General features: G+C 43.0%; 1 protein-coding gene across 1 annotated transcript; it reads left to right on the top strand.

The window, feature by feature from the left end:
• Positions 1–715: 715 nt before the first annotated feature.
• LOC126045084 (uncharacterized) lies at positions 716–13,329 on the top strand. The gene is given in 9 exon segments (XM_049815669.1): positions 716–789; positions 3,343–3,566; positions 9,792–9,962; positions 9,965–9,996; positions 11,523–11,654; positions 12,666–12,800; positions 13,115–13,119; positions 13,232–13,304; positions 13,306–13,329. Coding segments are annotated over 9 exon segments (870 nt in total).
• Positions 13,330–24,192: the final 10,863 nt, after the last annotated feature.

Below are 24,192 nucleotides of genomic sequence, written 5' to 3'. Positions count from 1 at the left end.
GCCTGATATAATGATTTATTTACAGCAACTCTGATACTTTTAGTAATCCATTATAATTGTACAGACAGAGACTTCATTATCCCTTCACGTATCTGTGATCCCTTCAAGGGCTGGGGAGTTGCAGAGCAAGCCCGCAGAGAGGGGAGCGCTCAGAAGGCTTCATCCTGCAAGGTGCTGAGCAGGCTGCACCCCTCACCCGGCAGAACAGGGTATTCGGTTCTTCATACAGTTTCCCCCTGTGAGTTATTCACATAGGAAGAATATAACTGACTTTATTTTATTTAGGTTCTAATAAGGAAAGATAGTTAATTTCTGTCGGATAATTGGAATAAATCTCTAATTGAATCAAAGTCAATGTAAGTAAATATTTTTATGAAGTTGTTAGCGCATTGTTTGAATGTAGTCCTGTAAATGTTTATAGCTATCTTAGTTTGGGGGGGGGAGGTGTTTTTAGCAACTACAAAATTAAATAAACTTGTAAGAATTTCTTTATTCCTTTAGAAAGTATTTATTTTTCAGTTTAAACCAGATGAGCCTCTTTTTTGACTCAAGCCTATACATTTTTTGAGAGAAATGGGGGCTGTATCATAATAGCATATCACACCCTATTCTGCCTTCTAAACTAAGATTACTCTTCCCAAGTCAATGGTTTTCCTTGGAAAAATTGAGCTTTTTCTTAGTTGAAACCCTCATCTTCCTCTGAAAAACAACCTAGATGGAACCTTTTCGACTAACTGTAGTTGGATCAGTTCAGTTTGCAGAAAAAGTGCCAGCTAGTGCAACCCTTAGGTATGTCACTCTCATAGTTCAACAACAGCAGCAAAAAAAGGAATCAGCAGTGCTGGCTTTGTTCTGCCTAATCCCAACACGCTTCTGCCAGGAACATCTGTACCCCATCCTCTTTTTATCTCTTCCTCTGGGTGATAGTCCATTGAGGGCACATACTAAGCCTGGAATAAAGTTTGAAACCTCACCAAAAAGTAGAGTTCCTTTGCTTCATCCCCATCCTTTTCACTTTTCAAGAGAATTAGGTAGGCTGATGTGTCGTTCAAGGGGTCCAAGCATAGGGTAAGATCACTGGTGCCCTGTCGAAGGCTGGAGAAGTGGGATGAAGAGTCTTAATTGTTCCTTGCTTGTTTCAGGTGGAAACCCATTTTTTTAAGTCGTTTTTAAAGGGATAAAATTTCCCCAGGGAGTGGAGGAGCAGGACAGCCATGTATCTGCCAAGCCTAAGTAGACGTATTGACGCACATTGAAGACTCTGAAATGGGAGCAAATAGACTGAAGTACTACTGCTACAGCTGACTGGGAGAGCAGAGAGAAAGCAAAAACACTGGTCTCATTCAAGTAATTTTCCTTCGAAACAAAAATAAAGCTGGTCTGCAAAAGTTAGCAGAGTGGAGCATTTCAGATGTGGGCCATGCAGTGATGCTCTTCATCCCACATTACAGTCTGGGAATCTGGAAAAGCATTCTGGCTTTGGACACATCATTACATCAGGTGCCTTTAAAAATCCCAGCCTATATCATTGCCATGGACAGATGGGAACAGTTTTATGCTGTCTTTTGTAAGCCATTTCTGGACTGTTCCTATCACAGATCTGTCTTTTCCCCTATCACTCACATCAATTCACAGTTCAGAAAAAGCAACCCAGATTCTTTCTTTCTTTTCTTTTTTTTTTTTTTTTTTATTTTAAAGCTAGGATGCATTTTAATGCTTTAACATGGATGTAGAAGACAAGAATACACCATGTGCACCTGGTAGGACTTTAATCTACATTAATTCCTGGATGTTGATAGGACAAAGGGAAATAATACAGGTTAATACCATTTTAGTATTATATCCACCAGAGACAGACGGAGTAAGACTCCAACAGAAAGTGAAGGGCAGAGAGAAGCTAGCAGTTCTGTTTTCCTGGCATCTTTACGTCTGTACAATCCATTTGATTCACACCCAGCTCAACCCTTTCAGCTGAGATGCTCTTTCTAGCTGAGACTGTCCTGGGGGACCTCTCACAGGCACGGTCCAGGAAGGAGAGGTAAAAACCTGACGACTTCTTGGGTAACGTGACCTAAAAGTGCTGAAGTGCTTGTGCAGGAGAAGTCTCCTGCAGCATATAAAATCTAACTTAACCACAGACACAGCAGCACTGGTCAAAGCAGCAGAAGGCTGTAAAACTGGCTGGCCTTTGCCAAGAGTGAATGATGGAGTCTGAAGGTACCACTCGCGATTAAAAGCTGGACCTGCTGAGCCTTCTGTTGGCAGCCGGTGTGTCCTGGTGACGTGGCACTACTCCTGATGAGATAAGTGAGAGCAGCAGCAATCTTTCCTGATATATCAGGGTTATGGGCTCAGCCAGTAGGAAACTGGCTATATTCAGCACCTCTCGCTTTCTTCGGTGCTTGGTAGAGCAAAATCTCATCCTAGAAATCTGAATGGTGCAACTGATGTTAGTTTTGTCCTAAAATAGTCTTTCATCGTCTGGGACCTAATCATCTGTGGGTGACACTAAAACCTTTGGTATTCCTTGACCTCATGCTACGCTTGGGAATGCCATTGCAACCTTTAGTATTCATTGAACTCATGCTACGCTTGGGAATGCCATTGCATATCTCCAGGAGGTGCTGCTCTTTCAGGAAAAGGCTGCAACCCTACTTTAATGGTGCCACAAAGTCCAAGATTCCCAGCTTTCAAGGAGCTGCAGAGTGCAGAGACAAGAGATAATGTCTCACTAAAGGCCATGGCTACCCAGCAAGTTGGTGGACTGGACCAGTAGCCCATTGGTACATTTCCTTTCTGTCTGTCTGCATTTAATGCTTCTGTGGTTAATGTCTGCAGAAAGGGACGGGCATTTTCTCGGTGAAGAAATTCACGTAAAAAGCAGGGAGCATGTTGTCTGTACCTCTTGGTGTGGTCATAAATTCTGCTGGGAAGGACACAGTCCAGTAGCCATAAGCTTCCTGAGGTCCTTCTAGCCAGCCTGTAAGCCTCTCCTCCTAACTTTCTCCAATCCCAACTTTATCCTCCAGGCTCCGATTGCTTTAGGTTACCAATGTGCGTAACAGTGCCATCGGGCACTAACCCAGCGAGCTCTGCCGCTGGAGGTTGAGCTCGTATCGGTGGTACGGTGTTTCCCTCATACGTTTGCTGTCATAAAGCTTCACGGTGCTGTAGAGAGAGCACTTCTGCCCTCGCCTCAGGACCCCTCAGAGAAAGGCTGCACATAGCAATTTGTGAACAATAGGACTGAATTTGCATCTGATTCAAAAGTAATTTCACACGGTTTTGAAAGGGTTTGGGTTTTGTTGTTATTTTTTTTTTTCTTCTACTGTTCTCTTGCAGGGGGATTTTGTTAAATGAAGCAGGGAATAAAACCAAGGAAGAAAACTATAGGGTGAGTGTTATATTGGAACGTTTGAACCATTTAAAACCACTAAGAGCAGATTTCCATGATGCAACGCTTGTTAGAGACCTTCTTTGTCACCTCCAAAAGGATCGGTACCTTTGGGTGGCAGATGGCAACAGCCTGAAAAATGGCAGCTCAAAGTCTCAACGTGCAGAGTCATGTCGGTACAGCTCTTCACCTGCTGGGGACTAAGAGCCCAAGGATGGGGCCAGGTTGAAGGAAGCAGTAAAGCATTTTTTCCAATTTTTATTAATGTTAGTAAAGCTGAGGGTTCCTTAAATTCAGTTGTTGACTCCTACAGGTGAGCACAGTAATAACTGAGGCTTTGCTGGCTTACAGTAGTTGGGAATAGAAGCTTGGGAAGTGTACACCAGATTTATAATTTTTCTGTTAGTCTTGAACACTAAGCATAAATGGGAAAGATGCAAAAGGAGGAGAAGGATATTGAATTACACCAATAAAACCCTCCAGCTGGAAAAGCCCAAGGAATGTGTAGAGATTGCTTGGAGTCAGAAATGAGTTCATTAAAAGATGTACCAGAAGTAATGAGATAAGATAATGAAGGGATGAGCCTGTCTTCCTTTTTGTTGCCTTAAAAAAAAAAAAAAGTCAAGTTGTTGGGGGAGGGAAGGAGGACTTGTAGAAAGAGCAGGGGCCAGCCTGCGTCTGCTCCACTCCAGTAACAAAACCCTCCTGGACCTGAAGAACCACAGTAGCTCCATGAGATCCCCACTGGAGCCCTTCCCAATCACATCCACTGCATGGGCAAGGACCCAGAAATAAGCAATCCTCCTGTGTCCCCTTCCCTCAGAGCTCCTCTTCCATCATCTGCCTTTTCTCTCCATCTTGCACTCAGCTTTTCAGCCATCTTGAGACTGCCTGTACTGCAGCCAACAGGCTGAGATGTTATGAGCCATCCAGAGCTGCCCAGACTGGGAAAGATCTGTAAAAAAAAAAAAAAAAAAGAAAGAGCGAGAGCTGACCAGGCCACACAGTTAACTGGGGAAGGGAGCCAGCAACCAGAGCGATAGCTGTTGTGGCTGACCTGCCATCCCAAAGCATCCATCTGTGACTGACCATCTGCCTTGGATCCTGCAAGCATCAACAAAACACCATATTTTTTCCCCAGCTCTGCTATCCTTTCTCTCCTCCTTCCTCTTATGTCTGTCCATGCCTGGCCACAAACAGGGAAAGCAGCATCTCAGAGCAGAACAGAAGTAACCGTGACCTCTCGTTTGCTGGGATTTTTGGAGCAGGCAGCGATATCCACACAGCGCAGGGTTATTTCAGCAGGTAACCTCCTTCCCCACAGGGAATTAAAGTGTGGGGAAGCACAAGCTACTTGTAACAGCGTCAGGAGATGACAGGACATAGGACAAATATGATGAGACATGACAGAAAGGTCACGGAAAGGAAAGGTGGAGTTCTTAAAAATAAATGGACAAGGCTGCTTATTTTGAGATTTGTATCATTGAGTCCTGACATTTTAAATTGTATTATATTATTTGCTTTGGAAATAAAGGCAGAGTGAACATAGGAGTTGCTGCTGAGGAGAGCAGAACAGCTTCATTTTGAGGAGGAATATAAATAAAGGGGAAGCCAAAGAAGGCTGGAAAAAACAAAGACAAAGCAGCGTCCATTTAAAGCGAGGTGATCCTACCTGATTTCAGCCCAGTGTGTATTCAAAGCCTCTTGTGGCACGTATCAAATACTGCCCACTGAGAAAGACTCTGATGAACATTCCTCTCCTATTTCTTTGTTAGTGAAACTGTTCCTAATGGCTACCGCCGTGTATGTTACTGCTTAATGCATAAAGCCTGCTGTGTTTGCCTACACAGCCACCCGAGTTGGTAGCATTAAATTCACAGCGCTGTGCTTTGAGTTACCTTGCAGAATGAAAGACTTCGTATATAAAACAAACTCTATTCAGCTCTGACTCACCCTCGCTTTTCCACAGGAGATAGTATTAATATTAAATTCTATTTCTCCCCGAGAACAGTACCATTTCCATTCTGTTGACAAATATCCTAGCAACACAGGGGTAGAGGAAGAAGAGACCGAAAGTGTGACAGAGAGCTCTGGGAACTGATCTAAGTGTTTTGCACAACCTCAGCCATTGCACTGCTGTTTCTTTCGGATGACCACATCTTTGGTGTTTTGCAGTGCCTCTGACTGCTTTGATTCTCCGTGTGAAACCCCTGCCCAGCCTTCAAAAAAGTCTCTGTGTTGGATGCATAGGGCTGCTGAGGGCTGGAGTGCAAATGAGCAGCATCATGCATCCTAACATCAGGCAGAGGTTTGGGGAAGCAGAACGAGTCCACGCTATGAGAACCAGACAGCAAACAGACGTCTTCATGAAGGCAGAAAGAACAGACCCAGCAAAATCCTCTGAAAGTGTTTTGTGATTCAAACGAACCAGCTTCAGCTGTGCTAATAAGGCAGAGGCGGAACGTTTCATTTAAGTCCTAATGAAATGGAATTACAGTGTCCCACTGACTTTCAACGGGGGGTTGTGGGCTGTGAAGTCTGTTGAAAATCTTGAAAATCTAAAAATCCCATTTTTAGATGTGATCCCCGAACCCCTGTAACTTTCTGTACTAATTTACCACAAACATCGTAGCAAACGAGTGAGACTGTAACTTTCCAATAAGTATTGCAAGATATTCATAGAAATCAAATTTTTAATTCACAATCTGAAACATTACTGCTGAGAATTAATTCCTTCAAGTCAGGGGAAAGACTTCTAAAACATCTGCATGAATATTTGGAACACAGCTGTTCACAAAGAGCCAACAAGCCCAGGATTATTTGTCAAAAGTGTGCAGTGAATAGTACCAGGTAACGGATGCATTTGGGATGATTGTGGTTAATTCACAGAATATTCAAGAACAAACCTAAAAGAGGTGATGAAATGTATCAGCACCTGTAGGAATTATGCATCTAGCTGCAGTGGAGAGACTGCTATTTTGCAAACGGCAAGTACTCGGAAATGACATCTTTTACAAAAATTTTGCGGTGAGGCTGAAGAGTGGGTAGAAAACCCTGGTCAATTATTTCCCCTTGTTCTGCAGAATTAGCACAATAATCCTTATCCACTGGTGCTCATCAAAAAAGACAGAATGTATCTTGCATTGTATTACTTGGAACACAAAGCAGCTTGCTGAAGTCAAGTGCAGTTTTGCAGACAGTACATCAAGAAACTTGTCTAGAAGGAGTTTCCTGGTGTGATTTTAGATCTCAGTCTCCTGCGTTGTCTGTGAGAGGCATCTCCCATGCTTGGGGACGTGCCCCAGAGCAGACCCAAAAAGCTGCTGAACGCTTAGATCTTGGTGATTGCTGAGCAAGCTCTTGAAAACCACTCACACTGCCCATTTTAGGGAAGACCTGGATTCCAGTCTGTGGTGTCTGTAAAAAGTATATCCTCACCAAAACATATCCCACCCCCAATTAAGAGTCAAGAGTAAAGTTAAGGAAAATATTTCTCTGGGCCCAGTGGTATATTTCTAGCCTGTATTTGTAGAGAGGAAGAATGGAGGTCATTTCAGCCCCTTTACTAAATATTTGGATTTTAAGGAAGTGCATGAATGCAAACGTGCATGATGTGTCAGTGTTTTTTTAAGGGACGAGGGGAGTTATTTGTTGTACACGAGGGTGTTCGAACAGGATTTAAGAAATAGGTAAGAGCCTACATAAATTTCAGAGAGTTTGTAAAGCTTCTCAGCTCCATCCCATGACATCGTTTTACCAACAGACCTCAAGATTGGCATTACGTGAAAATCCTCTCCCAAAGGGACGGTTTATGCAAAGTCTCTGTTAGGTGTTGCCCTGTAGCTGACACGGGGGTGAGTGGGCACGTCTCCTCACCAGAGTACACAAAAAAAAATACATAAATTAAATCTCCCCGTGCACAACTGTCTCGCCTCAGAAAACAACATTACAGTGCTGGCTGAAATGTTGGGGTGGTGGCTGTGTCCCATACTACCTCCCATTCTGAGACAGGAATTTGATCTCCGGACCCACGTGATTTCTCAATGAATTGTTCAGATTACGAGCCTGATACACACGGACACTTAAAGCAATGTACACAAAAGTATTGGAAAAACCAGATCCCACCCACTTGTTTTTGAGGAAAAGCACTGGTACAGCAAAAGCTTTCAGGTATAATACTGGAAGTGGTTTCATTCTCCAGAACAAAGAACCATGCTGGCAAAAGCTGGCAGGATATAAATACCCCAAGGACAAAGATTTCCCTCCCTACAGAGGAAAGGAGGAAGGAATGAAAGGGAAGAAGGGCACACATTCGTAAAACTGGGATCTATCCCATTTTTTGTCATATCTTTTCTTAGATCCCTGTCAGTTTACTAGTAAGGTAGTGGGATTTAACAGTCTTTGCATATTTTTAATACCGCTGCACAGCTGTTATGCACATGTGCATGTGAGTGCATATATGTGCACAAACATATCTATCTACACACTTATACATACACATTCATAAATATGTGTATGTTATGTATAGAAACACATTTATACATACCTGCAATTTTCTGTCCTATAGAGGCATCACTTTTGTTTGTATCTATTCCTTATGCCTTCTCTATCTCTTTACTGGTATGGATATAATTTTTCCACACACCAGATGTGATTTCAACATCTTTTACGCAAGTGTCAATCCACAGCCACTGCAATGACTGAAATTAAATCACTCTGGGGGTTTCTCGTGGCACAGTGGAGATCAAAATATGTGCAAACTGGGACTGCGTTTGCCTCTGTTGCCAGCACAGACCCACTTTGCAGCTACTAAGGCAGAAGATCTGAGGGGGTTTTTTATAAATGTAAAATGAATTTAATGTTATTTTGACCTTTTCAGAGAAGTACTGAGGGGAGGGCAGAGGTTGGAGACCCTCCGCGTGTGACTTTGCCCCAGTGCAAGCTTCCCTCTTGCAAAGCTCTGCAAATTGTCCTTAGGTCCTATGATTTATCCGTTCAAGCTAGATCCTGTGGTTTATCTGAGCCTCTCTCTCAAACCCAGAAGCCAAGCAATTTCCATGACAGGGACTCCCTCCATGAGGATGGGTTGCTTTGAGGGTCACAGGGGATGCCAAGAGAAGGTGGAGACTTCCCCTGTGTGCTGTTGAAGTTGTACATGAGGAGAAACATATGACAGCCAGCCAAAGCAGAGCCAATTGTGCAATCAGCTTGGCTTGACTGGCCTTTGGTGGCATGACACTGTATCGGGGTGGAGAAACCATGACCTCTGTGTTGCACCCTGTCCTATCTCAGAGGAGAAAGGCTTTGCAACACACTGGCCATTTCTGCTGCAGAGCCATGAGCAGCCCCAGAGGTGACCCCACCGCTTGGGATGAGCTGAGATTCCAAAGCGCTCAGAGAGACTTGAATTTGTAATGCTGCGAATCTCCTTTCGGGAAGCAGAAAAGAGAGAACGGGAGCAGGAGAAAATTTATTGTACCTTCCTCCTCCTTTTTTTTTTTTGCCTGGACTCGTGCCAAGCACATCTGGGCAAAGAGAGGGGAAATGTGGTTTCCACAAGATGAAACTTTGAATGGGTACAAGCAGTTTCTAAGGAGACCTGCTCTATAATTGTAGAGGAAATTACAAGCTGAATCATCTGTGGTTTGGGGAGATAAATCAATGATATTTTGTAAGTTGAACCCAACTGCTGACTACTTACCAAGAAGGAAACTGGAGAGAAATCAATTCCAAGAACTTTCAACAAAAATCCATCTTAATTCAGGTCTGACAGATCTGTTTTGTTCTCCTTCTCTAAAGCAACGCGATGCACCAACCTGAAATCCCTATTACTATTGCCGAGACAGGCTCTCCCCAGCAAAGATGGACTAATACGCTACATTCCAGGCCTGCCAAACCACTCGCTGCCATGTCTTGGGAATGCACAAAGCCCTGCACACCTTTCAGGGCTGGCCTGCTGAACCTGCTGGTGTGTCTCCAGGGGAGCAGATCCAAAGCAGAATCCACAAACCGTGATGCATTGCACCGTGCGTTGAACTGGATTGCTGAAGCACAGCTGCACCCACTGGACCCTGTAATGACAGCAGCAAACTAATTCTGCTTGTAACCTAAATGGCATCTGACTCCTAAATTAGTGTTCTTCATATGCTGATGCTTTACACTTTTTTTTTTTTTTTTTTTTGGGGGGGGGAAAGGCAAGGGGAAAAAAGCGAGACCCAGAATATCTACTAGCATTTGCCCTTCATTTTGTAGTTTTACTTTACTGAATGTCCCTGTGGAATGCTGAACGCAGCTTAGTTAAATCAGAAGAGATAATAGGGAGATAATATTCTCTCTTCTGGAAAGATGAGTGAGAGTTTCCTTTTGTGTTTATTCTGTGTTTCTTTCTGGTGTTGAGATCTCCACAGTCAAAAACACTGCAGTGCCTGGTTCTTGCCCCTAATCTTTGGCAGACTTAATCCTGCACATAGTGTAATTCCTAACCCATCTCACCAAAACTCATCTGCAAAAGAGACCTGCCAAAATCTGTGTCAGAAAGGCTGGATTAGTTACAAAGGTCACTGTTACTTAGTCAAAAAAGAATGACATGGACCCAAGCTGAGGTACTGGCTTCTTCAAAACAGGAGTATTCATAATTTCTTCTCTACTGCCCACAGTTGTCTTTCTTGTACCTGACTCTTTTCCTCCCTTTCTGCTTCTCCTTTTGTGTATCGGTGTTGACCAAAAGTACCTGATATTCAGCTCAGTGCTGCTGGTGAGGTTTGTTGCTCTCTGCCTCGCCACAGGACACACTCAAGTAGCAACGAACCAACTTCTGTTTGGAACTTGGACCTTCTGGAGCTTTGACTCCTTTCTCATGTCATCCTGCCTCCCTTATTATGTCGAGGGTTTTGAACATGAGGTCTGTCTACCTCATGCGGTAAAATAAGGCATATATAAAACACCAGTGAAGAGATGTCAAGGAGGTTCCTGGGCATCCTTGATTGTAACAGGACACAAAACCGATGGGTCACAGTTGAGGGGTTTCTCCCTCTGCTTCCCACACAACACACAGCATGATGCCTACTGGGCTGGACCTTTCTCTGTGATTTATCAAAACCTTTGTGAATACATAACCCTTTTTCAACTTCACAAGAGATATTTGCTAAAAGTCATTCTGACTTCACCTTGCTACCTGCTCAGATTATATCAGGTGAGTAACTTGAAGTCCCATTCCAGAAATACTTGCTGTATCTTGCAGAAGCCAAGCACAAATGCTTCCATAAATATTTGCCTTGTGGTGCCATATTCCTCTTGAGCCATGCCTACGAGAGTGTATGAAATTGAAATGTGTCAGGGTGGTGAAGAGAAGAGTTTTCCCCTGTGCCTAAACACCAGTACGATGGATGCTCTTGCTTCAAGGTGCAGATGAAAGAGTATCCTTCCCTACCAAATGTAAAGGCAAACTCCTGGGGACCTTGTCTGTTTGGAGAGACTCAGAGTGAAGAACTGTCCCTGTCTATTCCATTCCCAAGCTAGCTGGAGACACAAGAAAGAAGCACTGTAAATAGCATCCTTTTGGACAAGTTCTTCTGATCTCTCCATTTCTGCTCACCTGTCTTCTCATACTTCTTTTCACTGTAAGGTTCATTTTGCCTGAATTTAGCGGTCAAAAAGGTGGAGGGACCTAGGCTGTGCCGTTAGTAGGGTCCTCCAGCAACAACCACTTCATCCCACCTCTCCTCAATGCCTTTCTTGCACTCTGTGTATGACGGTCTGGAGATACCTCCTGTTCTCTACTGGCTGTACAGAAAACCCATGTAATTGCTTACACTACAGGCCCAACTTGCAATCACAGAAAAGCTGCTTGGATCCCACTGTTCAAGTTTGGGGTTTTTTTTGAGCAACTCTGTTCCTTTCTTTTTGCATCTGTGAGTTCCCTCCCTTTGAAAATGCAAGCTTTCCATGGATTTCCCTGTCACTTCACATTTCCACTTTTATTACATTTCCCCTTCTTGGACTTTTTCTTTTATGGCCCTGTCCCTTTCCAATCCCCAGTCATTTGTTCTACATTTTTCTTTGCTTACCTCTTATTCACAAAGCTCTAGCCATTTCACATCTCCTATGTTTAACCCTCTCTACTGTGCAGAAAACCTGCTGGACTGAAAGAGCAGGAACACATCTAACTAGCATCGCCAGTGCAGATGAGAATTAAGTCCTTTGTAAACTTGCTCAGCGACAGAAGGAAACCCAGTTCTGGACAGGGGGAACTTACCCAAAGGCAAGTCTTCCATGACCAGAAATGAAAACAAACAGCAGCTGAAAGAACTCTATGACTCAACTGATCAAAAAAAATCTACTCTAAAAAATGCTTTTGTTTTCAAGTGAATAGATTCCCTTTGTAACCATGGAAATTCTTTTCAGTCTCAGCAAAACTAAGGAGTTATCAAAAACTTATGGGTTTTTTATCTTTCAGTGGTTTTGTGGGGTGGGAATAGGGGAAGAAGGGAGTTTTAGGGAAAAAAGTTGAAGTGATAAACTCTGATCAACATCATATTCCATTTGTATCATCTAAAGAAGGAAAGCTGAGGTACACATTTCAAAGGAGAAGCTGGATGGTGTACAGTAAGTTCTCTATTTAATCTCTATTTGGCAGAATGTCAGGTCACTAGACTAGACTTGGTGTTATAAAAAGCTTGCATGAATATTTTCTTTCAGATTCTTTTAATGAATTCATTCAGCACGTCTTCCGACTTCCAAGTATTCCAGCCAATGAATCTACTGGAGCTATTGCTGATATGGTGAATTTAGAATTAAAGTTGTAGAATAGTATAACCAAGTGAATTTCAGATTTGCAAATGCATGTTGGAAGTAGAAACTTGGATCTGTAAGTTTTACCCATGTATCAGGGCACAAAAAATGATCTGTGTGTGTCCACCCTGAACGTCTCAAATTCTGAATGTCACCTACCTGCAATGAATTACTCATGAGTGCTCTAGTGTATTCTGAATAACAAATATATTCAAGAAAATTACAATTTATTTGAGGACAATTCATGAAGAGAGGATGAGGTGAAATTAATCTAATACGGAATTAAAAATGAATTATTCATGCAGCTCTACAGGACAATGATATCCCCACAAGCAATAACTGTATCGACATCCATGTGGAAGAGGGCCCCCATTCAGTCCTTCTTCCATCCCAGCAAATATAAGCATACCAAACCGCTTTCAGAATTTAATAGCAATCTGCGGTTTCTGTTAAGTTTCTGGAGTTATTTTTTGGCCCGCAGGGATCATTTTTGCAATGGAATGATGGATCTCTGACAACCTTCATCCAGAGGCCTCTGTTATCCCTTTTCAGAGCTGTTGGAGGACTAGTTAACAGCCTATTTAACATAAAAATTCGCCTGACCCTGAATATTGGAGTTAAGAAAAAGCTGGGATGATTTATGATTCACATAGTTAACCTTGCTCTTGAACCTCTGCTATCCCTGTGGGATGAGGATTTCCAGGATTAGCTAGAGAAAACATCATCTTATTAAAATGTTGCCCAAAGCTGCAATGTACATACTATGGAAGCACAAATTAAAAGAAAATTGGATTTCCAGAGACTGAGCTGAGATTGAATGATTTCATGTCAGGAGTGAAACAGTTCCCTTTTCACATCTTGAAAGGTGATGGAAATTGGATGGGGCTTTGAGTAACCCGGTCTAGTGGAAGGTGTCCCTGCCCATGGCAGGGAGGGTTGGAACTAGATGGTCTTTAAGGTCCCTTCCGACCCAAACCATTCTGTGATTCTGTGATTTTATGATCTTGTTTTCCTTTGTGGTCTCTCTTTGTCTTTGTTTCCAGGCAGGGGTGAATGGGACCGATCTCCCTGCAGTAAGCAGCTACCATTCATCTGCGTTTACAAACCAAAACTGATGCACCCTTAACTTGTCACTGAACCACTGATGAAACCTGACTGGCTGCAGTGGGACTTGGAATAGAGTTCAGCTGCAACCCATTAGTGCAGAAAAATCTTTTGCATGGAAAAATCAAGATCTTGTACTAAAAAAGCAGAGCTATTCTAGCACAACACTTTTCTGTTCTCTTTGCATTATTGTGGCAATGTTCTTGTAGACTATGTTTAAAATGATGCTATAAAAATAAATTCTGATTAGATTTGAATGCTTGATGAAATCAGCATACAATTTAGATTTACCACAGGGTGTTCAAGAATATTCATAAGAGCTCTTTAATTATTAAATAATTACAAATCACTCATTAAAACATTATTCATTTCACCATTTAATCATGGCAAGTCATACATTTTAAACCCTAGAATTTTTCCTTTCTTGGTGCCAGATAGATCTAAGGAAAGTTAATTGAATGTTTTTAATATCTAAGTAGTTAAATGGCTAGTTCAATAAACTGCAAGAGGGCCATTAGATGAGGCCCAAATTACAGGGAGAATTCATGAGTGTATGATGGGGCCCAGGAGGTGGTGCACCACTTTGTTAAATTAAAAAAACCCCACCTTTCCTCTCATGGTTAGGTTTGTCTAAGTTCTCAGTATGATCCACGACTGTGTTCCCCAAAGGCAAACATCCGCACTTTGTTTCCCTTAGTTGTAAGTACCCCTATTGCTTTTGACTCCATCAGTTACTTGCAAGCTCCTCTTCCAAGGAACTCTCCTTCGCTATGCAAGAAGATAAATGGAAATGCTTGGGCCAGGAACGCTTGCTTGACTCATCCAGACAATGACAAAACACTTCATCAGTTAGGAAGGATGAGGACGCTAGCAAAACTTGAGTTAGCATTTCAGCCATCCCGTTATCCAGAGAGATTAACCTCAGAGAACAATTACACCAATATAAACGGCGGCTGCCTTATTTACCCAAGCGTTCGCTATGAAGCGGGTGTCAGCTTTTCCCCTTCGTGAGTGAACCGAGGGTATGAGCAAGCTAAGAGCAAGAGTGGGTCAAGGGCTTCCTTGGGGTCGGACTCACCTGCTGCTAGGAGAACGAACGTCTGGCATGGGGTACGTATATATACGTACCTTTCCACATCCTTAGGCCACCTGAGATGTGGTCCTGCCCAGGAGAGCTGCCAAGGAGCAGAAGGCACCAGACACAAGGTCACTCCAGAGACTCATCTTCCTGAGCGTTGGGATAGCTGCGTTCCCTCAGAATCAATGACTTTCCCTGTAATTATCTCAAGGAATGCCAAGCATACCAAGACAAAATTATGTTTTATACAAACCATATTTTTTTCCTGGCTGACTGTTATTCCAGTATTTTAACAACGTCTGCAGTGGTTTGTTCAGAGTCACAAGGGAAGATGGTAGCGGAGCTGGGGATAAAGTCGAGGAGGATCTCATTCTTATTCTTCAAAAGTTCTATCCACCAAGGAATGCAGCTTCCCAAATCAAAGTGACAGCATGAGTTCAAAGGGGAAGCAACAAACTGACCAGTTAATGCAAGCACCATTTCTACAAATGATACTACTTTTTATTGCCAGAGATGTGGCCCACTTTTTGACCTTATTTTTTGGCAGAATTGCTTTCCTTAGAGAGAGAGAAGGATTCTGTGTCCTTGAGGCAGAGTTACGAAGAGCCTTATTAGTTACTGAATACAGTTCCTTTTCTTCCCCAGCAGACTATTGCGGATCCAGTATCTGCAGAAATAGCCGTGGAAGGGCTGACAAAATATCCATCTGCTTTACAAGGTCATTACACAGTGTGACCACCAGTGTTCAGACAGTAAGAGACTAAAGGCTACAAGCTTGCTGTGCCATGGAAAGACAGGTCGGAAAGGTGGACAACATTGCAAATATGCAGGTGTAGCAAAACAGAGGTCTGTGACACCTAGAAATTATAAATATATTAATCAGAATATAATTAATATTAATTTGCCTTCAACTCAAATATGTACAAGGATGGTGTAACTAACAACAGAATGGAAGTATTTTGTAACACTCAAGGCACAGCAAGATGCAATGTATAAGCATTTTGCATAAGTACGTGAGCAACATGACTACTAAATATAGGTGTAGTTGCAAGTAGGTGGCATCTGACTAACAAAAATCGCCAGACAGAGGATAATATAAGTGCAAAGGGCTGCATATATCCAGGACAACCTGCCAAACACATGAGAAGGATGACTGGCAAAGCAAAAAACACCATAAGTGATACCGGGAGCAGATGAGTTCCTCCTTTTTTGAGAGCAGGAAATAGCATAAACCCATCAGGCATAAACAAGAAAAATCAGAGAAAAAAGAAGGCCAGCCCACTTCAGTTCTGGTTTCTCTCATCAATGAAGTCTCAAGCCCGATCACCCAACCTCGGCAACTAGGGACCACCAAAGACCACAGCCATCAATGCCAGCTGTGAGGCATCATCTCCGCAGCATTGTGTACTCACAGCTGACTTACCGTATGGCTGTTAAAGACGAATAGTGATGATGTCGAACATCATCAGCCTTCTAAACATTTCCATGATGGCAGTCCCTAATTCCCTAACTATATCCATGCATTCCGTTTGCATACCTGCAACACAAATTTTCTGCAACAGGAGGAATTTCTTTGCGAGAAGTCGTAGCTGGTCCTGAGGAGTGCACACATACTAAGAAAACTGAGGTGCTATAATCAGTATTTTTCAAGATGGAAAGACTTTCCACAGCAAAAGGAGAAGAATGAATGGATTGAGGGTTTCATAATGTAAACTCCGTATTTTCAGCATCGATCTGAACCATACTACAGGATCTGTAGCCTAATCTGCATTCAGTGGATCACTGTTCAGCTATTTAAACTGAAGCAATTGCTTCAGTTAAGTTCCTAATGAATATTTGTTCACACCAGAGAAGCCTTATCACAGTTAGCGGTAACTCACAATTTAACATACCTGCGGGCAAGGTCAGCAGAAATAGCAAGACCTTGGACAATGAACTTGAGTCTTGCCCCAGAATGAAAACAGTCAGTTTTTATCATTCACTGATCCTCAAGCACTTCTGCAAGTGAGCAAAACTGGACGTTGTTACAAATGGGCAGAAATTGGGGGGGGGGGGGGGGGGGGATAAGTTTATGGCCTCTTTTAACACTGCAGGACAGTGTCAACGGCTGGAGAGAGAAATCATGACGCTTGGCTTCCAGCCCTGCCGCCTGGCCTTTCAGCTGGGCTGCCTCCTTCCAGAGCATGACAGCACCAAGTGTCCAGTACCTCCGGGTGCCAAAAGATGGAGAAGAACTCCTGGGGTGGAATTTTTCATGCCAGCACCTTTAGGCATCCAGTGGAAATGTGACCCACAGGCACCCAAGCAGACCAGCTTTGAAAACTTCCTCACATGCTATTAATGAGCAAAGGCCTTCCATTTTCTGACAACAAACTGAGCATCCTCCCTGAGCTTTACATGTTTAGGAATACTTATTATTCATTCCTTTTTGAAAAGTAATTAATTACTGTGTTCCCAACTTACATGAATGAATCTGTCTATATGCTGTGACCATGAACTACAATCATTTCATTCATAATTTATATCACGGTGATGCCTAGAGGCCATAAGAAGGAAGGAGGCTTCATTATCCTAGGTGCTATCCAGGCTGCCAGGAAGACTTACTCTCTTGCTCTGTGAGTTTATAATTTAATTTGTGGGGAAAAAAAAAGACCATTAAGGCTGATGAAGGAGAAAGGTTCTTAAGAAGCTGTGACCTAATTTGCCGTTCTGGTTTCCCATGCTGTCTTGCAATGACGATGACCCTGTTTTGAAATGTCTGGGCTGTTTGTTCTTGTGTGGCAAAACACAACATGGAGGCATGGGAAGGGGAACACCACTCACTGCAGAAGACACACTTGACCGGGAGTTCGTTAAGTTGTCTACTCACAGACAGTTGGAGAGAAATGTGAGACAATACAGCCGAGAGGGCCTCGCCAAACCATCTGAACTTTGTGGTAGCCCCATACGATGGTTTTATTGCCATCAGTCAATCAACCAGCATGTTTGGCCTAACTTGTGGGTTCTTTTCCCTCAGGCAGTCGATGACATTAGATTGGTGTCATGTTAACACAGCTTTCTGAGCTATGCAAACAGAAGTTTAGTCCTGATTTGTGTAAGCAGCTACCACAACGTACAAGCAAAAGGGGTAAATGCAAGTATTTAGGCATAGGGTTTGTTTTGTGATGGAATGGTCCAGAACAGCACACCAAAACATATTTTGAAAATAAAATTGCAAGTACTTTTAGTATTTGATTGGTAAAAATGCCCCTGACTTGGCATTCTGAACCATCCTTTCACACAAAACCAACCATGGTTGGACCTGTAACTTCAGACTTACGCCAAGATTTAATAGTAGGACTAGGTGACATCAACTAACAGTAATAGGAAGCAAATTCAAAATAAACACAGGGAAGTAGTTCTTCACAAGCAGAATTCCTTGACAAAGGGTGTTGTGGATCCAGAAAGTGTATATAGGTTCCAAGGAAGACTGAAAAGATTGGAGAAGTCCACTGAAGGTCAACAGACCCTGGTCAGGCTGAGAAAATTTCCAACTTTATAGAAACTGAAGGCTGAGAAAGTATTAGGGGAAAACACTACAATTGCTTGCCCTCTCTTACACTCTTCCCTAAGCCTCCAGTTCTCATCAGTGTTGGAATCAGTATACAGGACCAGAAGAACATTTGATTTGACCTGCCGCTTTTGTATTATATTTCATATTCTTAACAAACATACCAAGATTATTTGGATTTTTTGCTTTTGGAGTTTTTTCTGTCTTCTCCCTCCCACTAAACAGGAGGCAAAAGCATAGGTCTTCATGTGAACACGTAAGTCTCAGATTTTGCACATTATCTCATATGACCCCACCTGCAGTACTGCGTTCAGCTCTGGGGCCCCCAACATAAGAAGGACATGGGCCTGTTGGAGCGGGTCCAGAGGAGGGACACGAAGATGATCAGAGGGCTGGAGCCCCTCTCCGATGAAGACAGGCTGAGAAAGTTGGGGTTGTTCAGCCCGGAGAAGAGAAGGCTCCGGGGAGACCTTATAGCAGCCTGCCAGGACCTAAAGGGGGCCTGCAGGAAACCTGGAGAGGAACTTTTTACAAGGGCAGGTAGTGATAGGACAAGGGGTAATGGCTTTAAACTGAAAGAGGGTAGATTTAGATTAGACACAAGGAAGAAATATTTTATGATGAGGGTAGTGAAGCACTGGCACAGGTTGCCCAGAGAGGCTGTGGCTGCCCCATCCCTGGCAGTGTTCAAGGCCAGGTTGGATGGGGCTTGGAGCAACCTGGGCTAGTGGAAGGTGTCCCTGCCCATGGCAGGGGGGTTGGAACTAGATGGTCTTTAGAGGTCCCTTCCAACCCAACCCATTCTATGATTCATATACAGGCTAGATGTCTACTTGCAGGTACCTGGATAAGATTAAAGATCATCCTTGGATCACAGAAAAAAAAAAAACCTCATTTTTTTCTGCCAGGTCAGAATTCTACTTTCCACTATTAAAAGTGCATATCAGTGTTAAGGTAAATGCCATAGAATTTGAATAAAAAGCCCACTAGAGTCCAGAAATTACATAGATCAAATGCACCTAATCCTGTATCACCATGTCAAAAGGATGAAAAATTACAGCTCTCTTCAGTTTGATCTGGTAGGAAATACATAAACCCCTGCTTTTCTTTTTCTACAGCAAGAAATCCTTTTCTGTAGCCACGGTTGGTTGTACTAAAGGGGAAAAAAAAAAAAAAAAAAAAGGAATGCAGGTTAATTCAGCTTCCAAACCACTACGATATACCACAAAGCCCTCAGCTGCTTTACGCACAGCCTTCACCTCAAGAGACTCTAACAATTTTCTTCTTGCTTCTAGGTGATGATTAATACACAGGCTCCAAGTACACAAAGGGGTAATAAAACACCCTATGCCATGCACACATATTGGATTGAATTCATCATTCCTTGAAGGTGTTGGAGGTGCTGCCAGCAGCTCTTCCTGGGAAACAGCACTTCTCCTCCTGAAATATTATGTTCTGGTTATGAAGGGGACACCTTATTAAAGAAAAAAAAAAAAAAATAGAAGGAAACACCATTGGACAATTGCGTTAGGTATTTAGTAGCCCAGAAATAAAATACTTGCTCAAAGAAGGTGCTCAGTCTCACTGGACAGGACCTGTGTTACCACAGAGAAATGCCTTTTCAAATGTGGCCCAGTGGAAAAGCAGACAGTAAAAAGAGAAAGAAGGAGACTCCTGCTCATAATCGCATACAAGAGGGGCACGACCTCATTCATCTGGGAACTAAACCATCAGGACCTCACGTCTCTTATTTTACTGCAAAGAAGCAGATGAACTGCCCTAGTGTACAAGGGTGGGAAGATAAGTGGGTCCCTTTTGAGCCACCTCTCTAGGGCGTTGTTACACTAAGTTATCACAGAAGTGTTTTCCACTCTTGCTAAACCTTGTCTTCTTTCCTAAGTGGTCACCGTGCTGAGAGCCTTAGTGGCCAGAGATGGAGCCCATCTTCACCTTCTAGTGAAGAACCAGCTATGATCAGAGGCAATTAGTGCCAGTCCATGCAGATCACTGACAGCAGTAAGCGTAAGAGGTTGATCTCCTCACCACCTCACTAGCTGAGCCAGCTTTAACAGTATCCCTAATGTTGGCAAGACTGAGAATTATTTTTATTTTTTTTTTTTAAGAAGTGAGAGCTTGATCACTCAGGCAAAAGCACATCCCTCAAATTCAGATTTCTAGAAGAGCTCCTTTTCTCTGTGTCTGCTTGTCCCAGCATCGTTATCAGAGTTGATGACCAAATCACAGCTCTGAGTTGCCAAATTCTGTACAAACAAAAGGATAGCCTGGGTGGGTTTCACTTACCTAACCCCAGACATCTGCCTATGTAGTCATCTAGGGACAGTCATCCTACTCTCCCTCCCTAGGCTCTGGAAAACAATTGGTGTGTTTAGGGAGCAACTCGTCTAACCACAGGCAGCTGTCTATGCTAGGGCAAAGTGAATCACACCTAGAAGCCCCCATTTCTCCGCAAAGGCCATAAACAGAGCAGAGGGCAGACAGCTCAGATATAGGTAGATGCCTACATGTAGGCAAATAACACCATCGGTTCTGTTCTGAAGGGCTTTTGTCCACAAGGGAAACAATTTACTGGGACAAATACTGCCGACAAGATGTTTTCCAAGGTTTCCTGTTTAAAGCGCTTCTGTGTTCTTTCGATCAAACAATATCAAGTAATATGACTGGGCTGAGGCTACAGAGTCAGGTAAAGAAACAAAGCCAGACGCTCTGAGGAAAAAGCCTCCTTCACTCCTGGTGACTGGATAATATGAAAATCCACTGCTCACATCAGCAGGAAAACAGGTTAACCAGTCACCCAGTGCTAGCCGAGACACTGAAGTGCTGGGCAAACAGGACTCCAGCTCTGTGGATGGATTGTGGAGAAGCCACGAAGACAGCCAAGAGTGGAGCACCACCAGCAAAGCAGAAATCTTCGACGTGAGGCAGGAGACAATGTGCCCTTACAAATCCGTGCCTTGGAAGAGGCCAAACTGACCCCTTCGGTAAAGACACAAGACCCTTCCCGGTGAACGAAGGCAGCTTTCTGATCTCTCCAGAGCAGCTTAATGAATCTGAGATTTCTGTAGGGATGAAATGGTTTGCATTTTCATTCCAAATATCACAGAGAATACCTGCAATCCAACACCCCTGTCTCAGCCTGAATCCCAACCCGTGTTTCTCCTTCGATACCTGTTTTCCTCCAGGCTCATCATCCTCGTGTTTAGCTAATAATACAAACCACCTTGAGGACACAGCAGTTTTGCTTCCCCTGTGTTAAGTATCCATATATTGGATAAAAAACACAGTTTATCTATTGAGCAAGGGAAGGTGATCAGCAGGATCAGCCTTCCAGTGAAAGAAAATGCTTTCATTATTTCAGCCCTACATCCCTGTAGTCAGCAGCTCACACTTCAGCTCAGGGAAGGCAGCACCAAGACTGCTAGCAGAAACACTCGGGTTCAGACTGTGTGCTAATAGATTCAGGCAAAATATGCTTGTTAGTGTCTAATTAGTCAGCTCTGTAGGCACACCGATGGCAGCTGAAAAGATGTGTTGTACTTTGAGTTTCAGGAGCCTTCACCACAGGAAACAATATTTTATTATAATGTAGATTTCTGGATTACTTGCAAAAGCCCTTAATGTAGGACAGACCTTTTCATCACTCACTGCCATATCTCAGAAAAAGAGGGGGTAGAAAGAACTTTGAGAATAAATATTTTAATAGGTGAACCAAGGAATTATTAATTCTGTGCTTCTCACGCGGAATATAAACTATATATAATTTCCAGGAGGAGGTGATTGATGGTGCAGCTCGGTGAGAAACTTTCTTCATTAGATTGAAGCAGACACGCAAAGTGCGTGAGGCCACAAGGGGCTGCTCAGGCAGGGCAATGCATTGGGCTCTCCAGAAAAAGTATGGGGAGAAAGGGGCTGGGGGAAGGCTCAGGCAGTATTTTCCTTCAGTCCTGTGGATTTCAGGCCAGAGACTTTTGGGCCAGTAGAGTCTTGCTCAACATACAAGACTCCCCTTATTCTGTCTGAAGTAAGCTCTATAAGCGGTTTGCCTGTCAAGGGCTATTTTTTCCCCCTTTTTCATATGGGAAAACACATCTGGAGCCTACCACTACTTAGTAAGTCTTTCTCTATTCCACTCATTGGATTCAATGGGTTTTAGTGTGTCTACAAATAAAGGAAGCTAGTGATTAAGAATTATAGAGGTCTGAGAGGAGACGTGGGAAAGGCGTATTTTTTCCTGTGTTATCTAGAAGGCAGCTGGTCCCATTAGAAAGAGCCATCTTGCGGGGGATGCCTTTTTGTTCCATTTCATTTTTGGTTTTATTGAGAAAGAAGCTTGTTTGTTTGTTTGCTTTTCTTTGTTTGTTTTGGTTTGTTGGGGTTTTTTTTTGACACATTACTTTGTAGTGGATTTTCAGGGCTGAAAATATCATGTAAGATAGGTTCCAAGACTCAGAGTTAAACTAATACAAAGTGACAATCAAGAAAGGCTCTTTTCAAGTCTTCTGAATTAAAACGGGATACTATCAACATAACATGAAATGGGGAGAGCTTATTTCAGCGCAGTCTTTCTGCAGATTCTTTGCATCTGAAAGCATAAGTCAGATACAGATTTAACACGAATTAATACATCCCAAAATACATAATGAAAACAAACAGTTGGGATTCTGCAGACTCATGCAAAGGAAATTGTTTGCCACTTATGAAACTCCTCTCACTGACATGAATAGGTCTGTTTGTACAAAAGTTGAGGCTTGCTGGGCGAACCCAGCTGTTTGAGGACAAGGAGCGGGAATCAGATGTATACCCTAAAATTGTACTTGCAGATGAGGTGAGGCAGTAACGTAAGCGGCAGCAAGAGGAAAAGCCTGCTGCGTGCACATACTGTATCAGCTCATCACGATCTGTGCTTCCAGCTTTGGAGAAAGATTTAAAAGTGAAACCACAAATGGAAAAATAAATCTCTGGAGTTTTTCTAAAGGGCTGTGTTGGGGCTTTCACTGTGTATTTCTGTTTTATGTTACAGACCAAACAATGAGTCATCTTTAAAAGCTGCTAACTGATTGGGTTGGGATCATGTGACCCATCAGCATCGTGTGTCCTTTTAATGTATTTTATAGCGAGTAAACAAACAGAGAGAAGATGTAGTTGCAATAGAGGTAACAGGACAGTCCTGTTTATTTATTTAAAGAAGAAAGAGACACCGTATTTAAGCAGTCGGCCTAAAATGCCCTCTTCTTTAATGTTTCATTTGTGTACTACACATTCAGAAGAGTTTGCTATTCCTTTAAAGAGAGTTGTTCAGTACAGAAGAAGAGGCTAGTCTAGACAGATAGATCAAATAAAAGCAACACAAGCACAGAGCAGACAAAGTACAGTTCAGCCTGACCTGCCACAGGGTTTAGTTGCCCTTTGTTGCATGTGGAAGGTGGCAAATCTGAGCTACATGAGCATGGGGACCATACCTGCACGAGACGCAAACAGCACGTGGCGATAATGGGATAAGACTGCGAGGCTGTAACAGCACGGGAATGTATATGAATTATAGAGGCTGTTAATAAGGTTTGGAGGGCTTTAAGGACTTTGTTTAGCTGCTTGAAAGTAGTCGTTCGTGATAAAATAGAACTCCTACCTTGCTTAATGCTTTTGCTTAACATTGACCTATTCTCTGATTGGAGGACTGAAAAGATTCGGAAAGCCCCAGAGCCAGTTTGAGCCAGGAAAAGGAGACATCCTAACAACTAGCCTAAAAACCAGGAAAGAGAAAGAGCCCACCTAGAGACGAGAACAAGGACCCAAGGAGAGAGAAGAAGACTCTAGACCGAATATTACTGTTGGACCAGACTATGGGGTGAGGGGCGGGAACTTAGACTGTAAGGGTATAATTTCCCAGGGATTTTTGTGTTTGGGGTCCCTCTCCGGAGCCACCCAGCTAGAGTTGTTTAAATTTGTGCACCATAGATGGAATAAATGACAATTTTTTTTTTTTTATTTTTAAGGCCTTGATTAAAGATTCAGCTTTAGGGAACCCAGGGTTGAGCCTGAGGGAGGAAGAAGCACCCAAGGGCGAGTGCATGTGTGTGTGTGTGAGGAGTCGAAAGGGGCACCCATCGGCTCACTGGAGTCACCCACTGCGAAGGGACTCCGGTCCGAGCAGTTAAAATCTCAGGTAGGTGCATGTGTGACTCCTTGATTGGCGTGTGTCTGCTCGGGCAGCATCTTCTCCCTTAACACCTTTGCAAGTTTTTTTCATTTAGACTGAAG

This window comes from Accipiter gentilis, chromosome 13 (assembly GCF_929443795.1).
Source record: "Accipiter gentilis chromosome 13, bAccGen1.1, whole genome shotgun sequence".
NCBI classification, from domain to species: Eukaryota; Metazoa; Chordata; class Aves; order Accipitriformes; family Accipitridae; genus Astur; species Astur gentilis.
The sequence above is the reverse complement of the archived record's forward strand: the minus strand, read 5'-3'. Positions and strand labels throughout refer to the sequence as shown.